We start from the raw sequence: 14866 nt of genomic DNA on the forward strand, positions 1-14866 counted from the left end.
ATATAACATAAACGTTGAATAACTTAATTCAGATTTCATCATCCAATGTATTAAATTTTTGAAAATTGGGGCATAAAACATCTTAGCATAATTAGAGGTTTGTTGGCTCGAGGCAAAATTAAATTGTGTTTGAAATTATCTGAAAAATTAAATTGTGTTTGAAATTATCTGTTTTATAGCTTTAAAAACTTTCTTCTTCGTTAACGATTCATAATATTCCCAAAAGTTCACAATTTTTCATCTATTTACAAATCTATAATAATATATATAATTAACATTAAAATCAACTAAATTATTAAAAGGAGACGCAAGTTGCTAAGAGAATGAGACTGATTCATAATGGTTGAATCGCTCCATAAATTTTTGTTCATTTGAGGTCTTGTGTTCTATTCCTGTTGGTAAAATCTCGCAACGGATTGCAAATTCGTAGTATTTATACTTTATTACTATAGTTTCCATGTACTTTCAACAGCCAAATGAAAGAGGGGTTATTTCTCATTACGGTTGGAAATTGTACTCCTGACACTTGATCAGAATAGAGTAAATGAAAGCAGGTTGTTTTGACAACAAAGCTTTTATTCTTATAGCTGAAATTTTTTCAAACATTAATTCAGGGGAGGGGTACATTTAAGGTCTGGATGGTCAAAAAGTGAAGAATTATATTACAAATCGGCAGGTAACTAAAGTCACCTGAGAGTATTAACATAAATTCTCAAAGTGTATTGAATAGGTAGAAATTCATGAACCTTGTTGGTCTTGGCCCATCATGAAAATATTTTGTTCACATATTCTTTCATAGAAATTATTCGTGATGTTCTCTCCGCTGCGTCTGTATATTCCTGAATTTCTCCCAACGTTCTTTTGTTCCTATTGTCCTGAACTTGCCTTCTGATTGGCTGGCTTGTTTCGGTTCCAGTACTTCAGCACAATCAGGGCTTGCTTTTGTATCGATCTTACATTTCTGATACTCTTTCATGTAACTTCGTAAGTAATCAATCGGTGATGAGCCCTGAGGTAACAAAGTAAACAAAATTTATGTCATAAGTTTTTATAGTGCCTTTGCCAGAAAATGCTTCCAAGAAAAGGGAGAAATCGAAAATAAACATTGAAATGGGAATGCAAAGGATCAATGTGAATGATAACAAACAAACAAAACGCAACCAAAACATGGCATCATAAACTAAAGTTAACATTAGAACGTCATAATCCACTACTAAAGATGAGTAATGAAGTCTTCAAACTAAATCGAATTATTTAAGTCGAAAGTCTCCTTTTTTTCGGACAAGAATTATGTATTTCTGTGATTCTCCCTTCAATGCACAAACCCTTAATCATCCATAACTGGTACTGCACAATAATACTATCAAACTTACACAATTTCAACTGATCTCCCGTACCCAGCCCTCTTGAAAAAACTAGTGCCAGATTATGCAAATGTAAAATTTGAAGATCGACACCTTAGCCGTTCTCCGGGTTATCTTATTCACACCGGTATAAAGTTTGAAGTAAGATACAGTTGACGCTCTCTAATTCGAATTTCAAGGGAAATTGGATTTTCTTCGAATGAGGCAGTGTCTCGAATAGTAGATTGCGTTTATGACAGTTATTTGTTTAAGGTGACTTTCAGTACTATCGAATTATGGAGCGTATCGAATAATAAAACATCGAATTAGAGAACGTCAACTGGAGCAAATCACACAGAAAGAATAAGTAAAATGTTAATTCCAACCTGTGATAAGATTTGGTAATGGAATTCTTTTTCATCAAATATGATGCCATTTTCTCTCAAAACATTTTCTGTTTCATTTCGGATGGTCCAAATGGCTAGTTGACCAATCATGTATGCGGTAGCTTGTCCCGGATCACTCATATACCGGATAGTGTCTTTGTAGGACTTATCTGTAGTGTCCCATGCAAACATCTCGAATAATTCCAATGCACGATGCATATCCATCCCTAAGTGTTGTAAAAACACAAACCAATACAATGAGCTAAAATGCACAGACCAGAGTGGTGTGTAGGATCTCGATACTTTCCTTTACTTAATTTACTTTCGTTGAAAAATTCCCATAGTCTCCACTTTTCAGATATACTTGTTTGGAGGTTCATCTATATCTACCTTGCAAGATAAAGGTTGCCGGTGAATTTTGATGAATAAAGCCCGTCACAAACATTTTGCCTGATGAAGCAAAAATGCTTTGTTCCAAAGGTGCCTTGAGTTGCCCAAAAGTTGCTTATGGATTTTGAGCCAAAAATGCCTAGCAACTTCAAACTTTGACTTTTTTTGTCCAAGATAGATTTGGTATTCAAATACCATTGGTGCTCCCTAAATAATGCCGAAAATGCCTCTTTTCTAGGTATTTTTAATTGCTTTCCCAGTTGCTGCTCAGTTTCAGGGCTGAGTTGCTAAGGCCAAGTTGCTTAATTTTTTGGCCATCCTCAGAGTGCCCCACCCTAACCAAACTCGACAAATTTCATTAATTTACCTCTAGAATGTAGTCCCGTGTCAATCACCAATCTCAAGGCGCGCCATATTTGCCATTTTAGCATACCATATTCTTGTAATGGCTCGTCTTTATACAAAGTTGTCTCGGTAGCTAGCAAAGGATTTTCAGCGTACAAAGCCCAACCTTCGGTGAATGCTGTGTAGTAGGTGATTGTGTTCAACCAATCGATGACGTCATTATTTCCACTGGATGAGAAATGTTCGTTAAAACCTTGCACCTAAAATGCGAATGTCAAAATTTTACACGGTGAAAGAAGTAATTCATATCAGTTCTAGATTTGGAGACACTCGTCGAATTTTCTGAAAGAAGATACAGCCCCACCAAAGTCAAGGTTCGTGAATCAGCCAGAGAACTTATTTGTCTATGTTATCTGTCTCCAACACTGATCTTTAAATAATTGACTGGATCAGACCTCCCATTAAATTTGAAGTTTCTCAAGTTCAATTGGAAGTTCAGTTTTCAGTATCCGCTTATCACATTCTTTAGCTACAATTATGGAACGACTACTTTGAGGGAGCTAATTTAGGCGAACTCGGCGAATTTAGACAAAATTCGCCAAAATTAGTTCCCGCCAAAATTAAACATTTTGTTCACTCACCAAAATAAGTTTTTGCCAAAATTAAATTTTTTGGTATTTTGCCGAAATAACATCTTGAGTTCACAGAAAAAAGCTTCAAATAAGCCAAAATAGAACAGATTTATGCTGTCATTCGCCAAAATTAGTTCCCGCAAATATAAAAAAAAATCATCAATCGCCAAAATTAAAAATTTTCAGGATTTTTGCCGCTCGTCAAAATTAGTTCTCGCCAAAATTAGTTCCCTTAAGGTGCTCAATGTTAAAAAAAGGTTTGATCTCACCTGTGTATGGTGCCCAGGTCGTGTCTCATGTCCTGCCACCGAAAACGCATTATATTTCGGTCCCGGTAATTTCAGAAAGAATGGTAGTTTGTAATGTGAAGCTCGTTTGCAATTCATACCACCCCCACTGTAAGACTGAGATCCCGATGACGGATTGAATTTAGCAATCATCTTCACAGGACAAATGGGCGTGGTCAGGCGGGGTCCGCCCATATAGAACATATCAACAGTTAGGGGATCTAACTTCGCCATAAGTTGTTGTGCGTATGCGAACCATAGTTGCATAGCTTCATAACGTACAGGACAATTTTTACGAGCCATTTCCATATTTTTGCACCTGGACCCCCCGATTGCTCCATTTTCATTGTCTGGTATGGTTGTTGTGTTGAAAAAATGACGGGGGTGATTTAAATCCTCTTTAAACTCGTCTACAGCTTCCATTGTGTGGTTGATATCTTTATTCATTAATTTGCGAGCAATTTGTTGAGCACGTCTGTATAATTTCTCCCTCTGTTTCTCACCTAACTCGTAAATACTACGAGCATTATACTGTCTAGTTGTCGTAAAATACGGTAATATCATCTCGTAAGATTTTGGACCGCTCAATGTCTCACCGGTCGGAAGTTTCTGTGTTGTCTCGATGTCAGTTTCTTTTTGGTCAAGCCACACACGTTTCAAAGGAAGGTTAGCGAGACCACTTGAGACACTCGATGGGACGCAATGTCGGCTGTGATTGGTTTTCAAAAACTCGATGAACTCGTGTAAAGGTTTTCCCAAATAATCGAGCAAAACATCCGACATTTTTTCGGTGATGTTTTTACCATTGTTTTTCTGTTTGAATTGATCTTTGTCTGTTTGGTTGAGCATGGTGTAATAAGCAGGGTGTAATAGGTATGTAGAAAATGATTCCTTCAACACTCCTACAATTAAGACAAAAGAGAACGGTTATTATTTCAAAATCGACCAGCATATTTTTCTAACTACAAGAAGTTAATTCTGGTTTTGTAGGTCGTATCATATCACATTATATTCGTAGGTATTTGGCCGTTAGCGAAAACCGAAAGTAAAAAATTTGGAGGTCTTCGACCGCTGGCGTAGCTCTTCGTTATTTTATGAGAATAAACTACCTTATTGGCCAAAACTTAGTCGGCCCTAATTTTAGACGGCCTTAATTTTAGACGGCCTTAATTTTAGTCGGCCTTAATTTTAGTCGGCCTTAATTTTAGACGGCCTTAATTTTAGTCGACCTTAATTATTAGTCGGCCTTAATTATTAGTCGGCCTTAATTATTAGTCGGCCTTAATTATTAGTCGGCCTTAATTATTAGTCGCCCTTAATTTTAATCGGCCTTAATTATTAGTCGGCCTTAATTTTAGACGGCCCTAATTTTAGTCACTAAGGGCCAACTAATAATTAAGTTTTGGCCATTTCTAAATTTTTAGTCGGCCCAAATTTTTAGTCGGTCCTAATTTTAGTCCCCAAGCCAAAATTTACGAAATTATTGGTTCCTAGGATTGATAGGTTTGTTTTCAAAAAGTTATAATATGAACTATGATTGACGTGAGTCCTATTATTTCAGTGTTTACTTATTGTGTTTATCAACAAAGCCGTGCTTCTAGCCCTTATCAATCTAAATGCTGGCACCTTTATGATTGGATAACTGAAGTCACGTGTTTTCTTGGAGATCCTAGTGGTTGTTCATTGATGTCTCACTTGAAACATGAATTTTAAGAATATGTCGTTATGTTAAGGATCATTAACCCCAGTCTTCCTGGTGTAGGAGAATATGGTTGTCGGCTGCTCATATTGGACTAGCCCTTTACTTGAAAGTCGATTAATTTTTTTACATACATGCTATAAATCAATACGAAGAGATTCATTGAAAAGTCTCCTGCTGTTACTGAAACCTGATCAGCAAATGATTATTCAAGAGGATGACAGCTCTGTGTTTATTTACTGCACTACATCAAAATGTTGAGAAAAAAAAAACTAGAAAGCGAATGATTAAAAACATTACGCAATATGGCTTTCCTCTATGACAACCTAATTTTTCATTCTGACTCGCTTAAATGGAGGAAAGCATTGGTATCTCTTATGGTTAATACTCTCAGCTGCCAAAAAAATGAGAAGGGTTCGAAAAATTCATTTAAAATTTAACGGCGAACCTAATTGCCGGGGTTGAAAACTAATTTTGAATATCTAGAAAATATGCTGAAAAGCTAGAAACAAAAATATTTTCTAACATATCTAAATATTTTTCTAATAAAGTCCTGGCTTTGAGTTCAAAACCATTTTTCAGGCAAAAAATCACCCTAAAGGAAACCGATCACAAATCAGAACCTTAGTTTCGTTTCGGCAAGCCAGAAATAGATTTATTAAAAACGAAAATCTTCGCTCTTATGACCTACCCCAGACATGTATCTCGAAAATGGGTACTTTTAGACCTTGAAATACGAGAAATTTTGTTTACATTACGGATCAGCCAATAATCTGCCACTCAAACCAACCGCAGGAAATTCCTTAAAGCTTTTCGCTGCTGATATTTTTTATAGTTTCTGAAAATTCTAGAAAGATTGACAACTACAATCTAACATACCTCAGTTGTTTTAAGCTCCAAGCGTTCCTCTAAGTTGTTTTGTTATAAGGAATGCTTGAAAAAAATTAATGTTCTCATAAGAAAACTTGAAAGCTTCCTAATTCGAAACAAGCTTTTACATTTAATCACATATCGTACCATTACCCTCAGTTAGAAGAACTGAACTTATCTTTGAAAGTGAGGCTGAAAGTGCTAGTAACCTCTCTTTGAAAACATGACTTTAATTAAAGAATTAAAAGGATTTAAACTTTCGAAAAACCTTTTCTTGGAAAAAAAAGTAGAGGGTCATTACCCTTTAACAGTGATGTGTTACTCGAGGGTAACTTGCAAGGAACTTGCACGGATGTTTTTTTTCCTGTTGATTTTGATGAATGTATCGGCCATCCAGAACAAAAAAGTTTTTCCCATAAAACTATTGATTCACTTGGAACTCAACCTGAAAATATTTTTTAATATATTATATTACCTTTAGCTCCTTGGTCAACGATGTTCGGATATTTATTAGTGAAAGAATCCAAACCAGCCTGGCAATCCTCCACCGATCTCACCATTCCAGCCTGTACACCACGAACGATATTTTCACGGTAAACTCCGTAAGAATCTTTCATCTTTTTTATCGTTTCTATGATTTTCTCGACATCTGCGATTTTAGTTGGTATGAAGCCATCTTCAGGGTTAAAATGATATCTCAGGCTTTGTGCCACATAACACATGCTTTGCCAACAAAAATAATCTGGGCCCATCATCCAATCTCCTGCGTAGTAATTCTCATTGTAAGGGTTCCCAAAAATGGAATCTAAATAATGCTCAAGTTGTGCGTACGCTTTCTTTTCGCGCGGTCGTAAATTGGAAGTTTTGATATCGTAATCGCGCAAGTCTTTCCGTAACTTCAAAGCATGATCAGTCCGCAACTTTATTGTCTTCCAACTTGGATCATACGGCACAAAATTATTAACATATTTTTGCTCCTCTAAATCGGGATTCTCGTAAACTTCGTGCGGATATAACCGATAATAATCGTCTTTAGTTTGGTGTAAAATCTTCCCCAAATTAATACGATCGTAGTTCGTGGGGCAATCGGGGGTACTAGCTGTATACTTGTATACCCCAACAGCTAAGATAATGACGCCGATTAATGTAAGAACGGCGACGCTGGCGACGACAAATAAATACTGACGACGAGATTTTAAAAGCATGATTATTTTTACTTCATGACCAGAATTGTCTGTTTTTGTTTTTTGCACCAAATGATTGGTGTCCTTCTCTATCGTAGAGTCTTGTTTTAATAATGGAACATTTGAGTGTTGCTGCATTTTTTGTGTGTTTTGTTAAAGTCATAATAATTCGGGGTCGGATTAAATTTCAATTCTTTTACTTTGTCCTATTTGTTTTCACACCAAACTTTGCGTGTTTTTTTTGTCCTTTTTTTACAAAAATTGACCTAAAATATAAAAAGATGATTTGATTTCGCACCTTGTATATAATGCAAAAAAAGGATTTCATTTTGTTAAAAATTATAAGTTATGAAAAACCATAATTACTAAAGGTAAGGTCTGGTTAGTCAACTGAATCAATTTCAAGGGCTAAAGTTTTGAGTAATCACAGGCCGACTCGCTGTCCAGTCTCCAGGTTTCAAAACTGCCTTAAATTTCAGGTACTCAGGCCCAGCGGAACAACCGTAAAAGTGGGGAGGCTGAAGACCTTTAATAATGAGATAAAATTCGCCAGGAATTTGAGAAAAAAATCTCATTTGCTCAAAAGTGTAGAGGCTGAAGTCTCCCCAGTCTCCCCGCTTCCGCTGGGCCTGTTACTGGATCAAATTCAAGATCTAATTATAACTAACTTATCCCACTAACTTACTCTCCTAAATGCTAAACGCTAAGCAGTAGAGGCATCAAGACTTATAAAACCCGACGAGGATTCAACCCACACCCTATACACCGTAAACAGATGCTCTAAAACAGAGGACCATAAAGACTGTATTAATCAGAACAGTTCGTTAATATTTGAATTTAGAATTTTTGAGAGTTTAAAGTTTATAACGCATCTTTTCCCCCTCAAGGACATTACATTTTACCGTTTAGACATTTTTCACAAAAACATTTTAGCCCTCACGTGGATGTGAACCATCCTGTTTGGGGAAATGAACCGAACCACAAAAATGTCACCATGGTTCCATGCCATACGCCTGTCATACGTCAATAAGACGTCCTTCTAACATCCGTAATGTCTAATATAGATGTTGAAATAATATTATATGGATGTTGAGTCAAGTGAAATTTTACTAAATAAGAGGTCAACTATCCGCCAATCCAATCACATTGATTCTACTTATTTCAACAATTCATGATGTTAATCCCAAATCCACTCAAAAACCAGTTGTAAAGAAACGCATTGCTGCATTTTTTTCCACGGCAAAGAAGCCCTGTTCATAGATGTCTCAATAACTACATCTAACCCCCTGTTTATTGGTAATTTAAGAGAGTTTTGTCCCTTGTACCGGGGGTTATGTCGATTTAAAAATCATCCTAAAATATTCCCTTTAATAACAAGAATACCGAGTTCCACAACGACACACTCCAATATATATTGAGATATTTCAAAAATTCTTTTTGATCTTATCTTTTTCTCATAATAAAAAGATAATCAAAAAATAATTTTGATGGGTAAATATATTTAACAGATTAACCGAGCTCTCCAAACATTATCCAAAACATATTTGGGAAATGGATTAGGGGTTTGATTTCATCTTATAGTTGATAGTTGATTTCAGAATGCTCTCGGAGGTCATGTTTAATTTTACCGATTTTATTAGCTGAATTTCTTCGCTGAAAATTTTCTCCTGTCAAGGGGGTTGTACAAGGGGATGTAAGGGTCCTTTAAAATGCACCATAAAAGGCAAGGCCAAATCAAATCCTGGTTGTAAGACCTGCAATGGATGGTTGGTGGGAGGGAATGGGAAAGTGAAAATTCTGGAGAAATGAAGGCCATCCACGACAGTTTACGCTCCCTAATCTGGTGTTCGAAAATTCTATATACTCCCGTTTTTTTAATCAAAGTGACGAAGTTTTTCTATTGCTCATTTTACAATTCAGGAAGCTTTTTTTCCCCGAAGAACATTATTTTTCAGAAAGACCTTCAATATTTGTCCAAATTCGCTTTGACACGAATGGACTCTTGCTTTTTTCCCTCCCCTGCCCCCCCCCCTGCTCTATAAATCAATATACACGCTTTTTTATAAGAATACTGTACTTTGGATGAGGGTTACGTATTCTTAAGAAATTTCCAAAATTGAGATGGAAATATTCTTAACGTATTCTTACTTTTTTAGACTTCACTTCTAATTAATAGAGAAATGATCAATTTGAGAGTTGAGTGCACATTGGGAGCTAAAATCATACTTCTGCCTCAAAATTTCAAATTAAGTCAAACAAAAAACCCCGGGGGGGGGGGGGTACTTGGGTTGGTGAATGAGGGGTATGTGCGGACGGGACCTCCTAAAACCGACCCTTAGAGAGACCAAATTTTAGTGAAAAAGTGACCCTTAGAGAGACTTTTTCGAAAAATTTTCCCTGATTTTCAAAAATTTCCTACCCTTAGTGAGACTTTTTTGTAATTTTTTCTCTCAAAATCAAAATTTTTTTCTAAAAATCGTGATTTTTCCCACCCTTAGAGAGACTACTTTGAAATTTCCTGATTTTTGTAACCCTTAGAGAGACTTTGAAAGGTGAAAAACCCGACCCTTACCGTCCGCACATACCCAGCACCTATTTTTGCCTAAGTACCCCCCCCCCCCCCCCCCCGGGCAAAAAACCCAGTAATTTCTGTTAAAATACAAAATGACTGTATTCTTATCAAAATCTGTGAAAATCACCTTAGAGGGTATTCTTAGGGTATTCTTATGATTTGGCCAATTTTCACCCTGGTATTCTTATCCCGGGGTACTAGGGTTGCGAGCTAACGGGGGGGGCGACTTTAGACCCTCGGACCCTTACCGGGACTAAAAAGGAGAAAGCAAAGGAATATTTTGGGAATTTTACGACCCTTACCGGGACAAATTTGACCAATTTTTGACCAAATTTCGATCTTTCTGGGGGTAAAAAGTGTTTTAAATTTTCCTATTTCTCCTTAGTGGGACTGAAATTTGATTCTCTGATTTTCCAACCCTTAGCGGGACTTTGGAAATACAAAAAAATACCGTACCCTCCATTTGCCTAAGTCCCCCCCCCCCGGATTCTTCTAGAAGATATTCTTATAAAAAACCGTGTATAGACTTCTTGCACATCGAATAAAGATGACATCCCAGTTTTCTTAGCCCTTGCGTTTCCATTTCCTTTGAAAATCGAACTAGGAGAGACTATATGGTCATTCAATACTCAATACCGAACCCTTTGTTCTTTCCAGCATATTTTTATCGACATGTTACATTGAATCATTTGCATCCCATAATAAGTCGCTCAGAACCCAAACTCGAGATGAAAGATTTTTCTTCATCAACAAATCTATCTTTTTTTGACGTTGAACAAACTATTATGCGATTAAATGTTGTCTCTTAACCTTTTCATGACTTGTAATTTTTTTGTGTTATTTTCTCACTGTTTCTTTGATCAAAAAGAATTAAATTTTGTCTCTAAAACGTCTGTGACGTGATTATATTGATAAAGTTTCCTTTTTTTATCAAAATTGGTCAAAATTGAGGTCAGATTCAACAAAATTCGAATTGATTTAATTTTGACAGGCTTCTTCGAATTTCCCTTTTAAGGAATAAATACTCTATCTCTTAATCTATTAGGTCTTTGTCGTTGCTTCAAATAAAAATATCGAATTTTCCATTTCTCCAGGTAAAGCTCGGAAAAACACTCAACTACATTAAACACAAGCAAATTAGGATTCGATGCGAAAAAAAATTGAGAACATTCTAGGAACAATTTAAGGCTATGAGGATTCTAAGGAAATAGGAACGCTATTTTAAAAAACCCTGTCTCAGTGCGCCGTTGAAACTTTCTTCTTACAGTGGGAATTCTCAATAGGTAAAGAAAACCTTTTTTCCAGCGTAAAAACGCAAATGGGTATGGAAGTTCCTCATTGGGAATGAAATTTTAGGGCTTTAGATCCACCGGGACGATTTTCTGTCCAGTTTTTTAAGTGGGGACGGGGCTCAACCTATGACACGACCTTGACGTTCACGTGAAAAAAAAACGTTTAACAACTCGATAATAGTACATATCGCTCTCTAGTATCTATAAGAAGGATGAAACAGTATTTGACGAGCACAATCTAGGTTTTGGATATGATAGATTTGGGCTGCTCCAAATTATGAAAATTAGAGTGGAGAAGATTGAGTAGAATGCGAAATTTGATATTTTTAAACCCAGAAGAAAATACTATAATCTTCAAACCATTAAGGAAGTATTTTTCTATAACTATATTTCGCATTGTAGAAACACTGGAATTTTAATCATCCTTATTTTATTCTTCTAGCTTTAAGAAAAACCCAACCTGAGAATTACCGAGAAGTCCCCATTGGCATTTAACTCCTTTATCCCCAATGGGTAAAGATTTCTTTGACTTGTTCACTGGGACAGGGTATAAAAGGGAATAGTAACTATACCAGCACATACCAGCAGATACTTACACATTTTACATGGAACAATATTCTTGTAACTGCAAACATTGATGTCAACATACAACATTTCTGATGTTTTTACTTGCTCTACTGTGACTGTTAACTTATCATTTTATAAAGATATTTCTTATTTTTTAAAAAAGCGAGATATTATCTTCCATCCGTGATGCTTATCAAACAAGCAATATTCGTGCAGACATATTTCTCGTTTTTAAAACAGTTTGTTTTCAATCATATATGTGAGTCGGTTAGTTTAGCTATGTAAGGAGTTTGGAGATAACTATTTCAGAATTTTTATTCTCATACTCTTACCATAAGGGTCCAGTTGATAGGTCCTCTATCCCCATCCAGCCTGTACAGGGGTCTTTTGGCTATAGATAGTACTTGAGAATCCGTGAAACAGCCTACAGGGGTCTTTTGGCTATAGATAGTACTTGAGAATCCGTGAAACAGCCTACAGGGGTCTTTTGGCTATAGATATGTACTTGAGAATCCGTGAAACTGGTGAAACAGCCTGCAGGGTTTTATGGCTATAGATATGTACTTGAGAATCCGTGAAACTCGTGAAACAGCCTGCAGGGGTCTTTTGGCTATAGATAGTACTTGAGAATCCGTGAAACAGCATACAGGGGTCTTTTGGCTATAGATAGTACTTGAGAATCCGTGAAACAGCCTACAGGGGTCTTTTGGCTATAGATAGTACTTGAGAATCCGTGAAACAGCATACAGGGGTCTTTTGACTATAGATAGTACTTGAGAATCCGTGAAACAGCATACAGGGGTCTTTTGACTATAGATAGTACTTGAGAATCCGTGAAACAGCCTACAGGGGTCTTTTGGCTATAGATAGTACTTGAGAATCCGTGAAACTGGTGAAACAGCCTGCAGGGGTCTTTTGGCTATAGATAGTACTTGAGAATCCGTGAAACAGCATACAGGGGTCTTTTGACTATAGATAGTACTTGAGAATCCGTGAAACAGCCTACAGGGGTCTTTTGGCTATAGATAGTACTTGAGAATCCGTGAAACAGCCTACAGGGGTCTTTTGGCTATAGATAGTACTTGAGAATCCGTGAAACAGCATACAGGGGTCTTTTGACTATAGATAGTACTTGAGAATCCGTGAAACAGCATACAGGGGTCTTTTGACTATAGATAGTACTTGAGAATCCGTGAAACAGCCTACAGGGGTCTTTTGGCTATAGATAGTACTTGAGAATCCGTGAAACTGGTGAAACAGCCTGCAGGGGTCTTTTGGCTATAGATAGTACTTGAGAATCCGTGAAACAGCATACAGGGGTCTTTTGACTATAGATAGTACTTGAGAATCCGTGAAACAGCCTACAGGGGTCTTTTGGCTATAGATAGTACTTGAGAATCCGTGAAACTGGTGAAACAGCCTGCAGGGGTCTTTTGGCTATAGATAGTACTTGAGAATCCGTGAAACAGCATACAGGGGTCTTTTGACTATAGATAGTACTTGAGAATCCGTGAAACAGCCTACAGGGGTCTTTTGGCTATAGATAGTACTTGAGAATCCGTGAAACTGGTGAAACAGCCTGCAGGGGTCTTTTGGCTATAGATAGTACTTGAGAATCCGTGAAACAGCATACAGGGGTCTTTTGGCTATAGATAGTACTTGAGAATCCGTGAAACAGCATACAGGGGTCTTTTGGCTATAGATAGTACTTGAGAATCCGTGAAACTGGTGAAACAGCCTGCAGGGGTCTTTTGGCTATAGATAGTACTTGAGAATCCGTGAAACAGCATACAGGGGTCTTTTGACTATAGATAGTACTTGAGAATCCGTGAAACAGCATACAGGGGTCTTTTGGCTATAGATAGTACTTGAGAATCCGTGAAACTGGTGAAACAGCCTGCAGGGGTCTTTTGGCTATAGATAGTACTTGAGAATCCGTGAAACAGCATACAGGGGTCTTTTGACTATAGATAGTACTTGAGAATCCGTGAAACAGCCTACAGGGGTCTTTTGGCTATAGATAGTACTTGAGAATCCGTGAAACTGGTGAAACAGCCTGCAGGGGTCTTTTGGCTATAGATAGTACTTGAGAATCCGTGAAACAGCCTGCAGGGGTCTTTTGGCTATAGATAGTACTTGAGAATCCGTGAAACAGCCTACAGGGGTCTTTTGGCTATAGATAGTACTTGAGAATCCGTGAAACTGGTGAAACAGCCTGCAGGGGTCTTTTGGCTATAGATAGTACTTGAGAATCCGTGAAACAGCATACAGGGGTCTTTTGACTATAGATAGTACTTGAGAATCCGTGAAACAGCCTACAGGGGTCTTTTGGCTATAGATAGTACTTGAGAATCCGTGAAACAGCCTACAGGTGTCTTTTGGCTATAGATAGTACTTGAGAATCCGTGAAACTGGTGAAACAGCCTGCAGGGGTCTTTTGGCTATAGATAGTACTTGAGAATCCGTGAAACAGCCTGCAGGGGTCTTTTGGCTATAGATAGTACTTGAGAATCCGTGAAACAGCCTGCAGGGGTCTTTTGGCTATAGATAGTACTTGAGAATCCGTGAAACAGCATACAGGGGTCTTTTGACTATAGATAGTACTTGAGAATCCGTGAAGCAGCCTACAGGGGTCTTTTGGCTATAGATAGTACTTGAGAATCCGTGAAACAGCCTACAGGGGTCTTTTGGCTATAGATAGTACTTGAGAATCCGTGAAACAGCCTACAGGGGTCTTTTGGCTATAGATAGTACTTGAGAATCCGTGAAACTCGTGAAACAGCCTGCAGGGGTCTTTTGGCTATAGATAGTACTTGAGAATCCGTGAAACAGCCTACAGGGGTCTTTTGGCTATAGATATGTACTTGAGAATCCGTGAAACAGCCTACAGGGGTCTTTTGGCTATAGATATGTACTTGAGAATCCGTGAAACAGCCTACAGGGGTCTTTTGGCTATAGATATGTACTTGAGATTCCGTGAAACTGGTGAAACAGCCTGCAGGGTTTTATGGCTATATATAGTACTTGAGAATCCGTGAAACAGCCTACAGGGGTCTTTTGGCTATAGATATGTACTTGAGAATCCGTGAAACAGCCTACAGGGGTCTTTTGGCTATAGATATGTACTTGAGAATCCGTGAAACTGGTGAAGCAGCCTACAGGGGTCTTTTGGCTATAGATAGTACTTGAGAATCCGTGAAACAGCCTACAGGGGTCTTTTGGCTATAGATATGTACTTGAGAATCCGTGAAACTGGTGAAGCAGCCTACAAGGGTCTTTAGGCTATAGATATGTACTTG

General features: G+C 37.5%; 1 protein-coding gene across 1 annotated transcript; it reads right to left on the reverse strand.

Moving 5' to 3' along the window:
- Positions 1 to 64: 64 nt before the first annotated feature.
- On the reverse strand, positions 65 to 7398 carry LOC136821262 (uncharacterized). Its single transcript, XM_067077492.1, has 5 exons — positions 6428 to 7398; positions 3366 to 4285; positions 2487 to 2724; positions 1730 to 1956; positions 65 to 1009 (listed from the first exon to the last, which is right to left on the reverse strand). The coding sequence occupies exons 1-5, from the start codon at positions 7272 to 7274 to the stop codon at positions 803 to 805; spliced, it is 2439 nt and encodes an 812-aa protein (XP_066933593.1). The 5' UTR covers positions 7275 to 7398; the 3' UTR covers positions 65 to 802.
- Positions 7399 to 14866: the final 7468 nt, after the last annotated feature.

Source organism: Clytia hemisphaerica, unplaced genomic scaffold, assembly GCF_902728285.1.
Source record: "Clytia hemisphaerica strain Z4C2 unplaced genomic scaffold, Clytia hemisphaerica genome assembly, whole genome shotgun sequence".
NCBI classification, from domain to species: Eukaryota; Metazoa; Cnidaria; class Hydrozoa; order Leptothecata; family Clytiidae; genus Clytia; species Clytia hemisphaerica.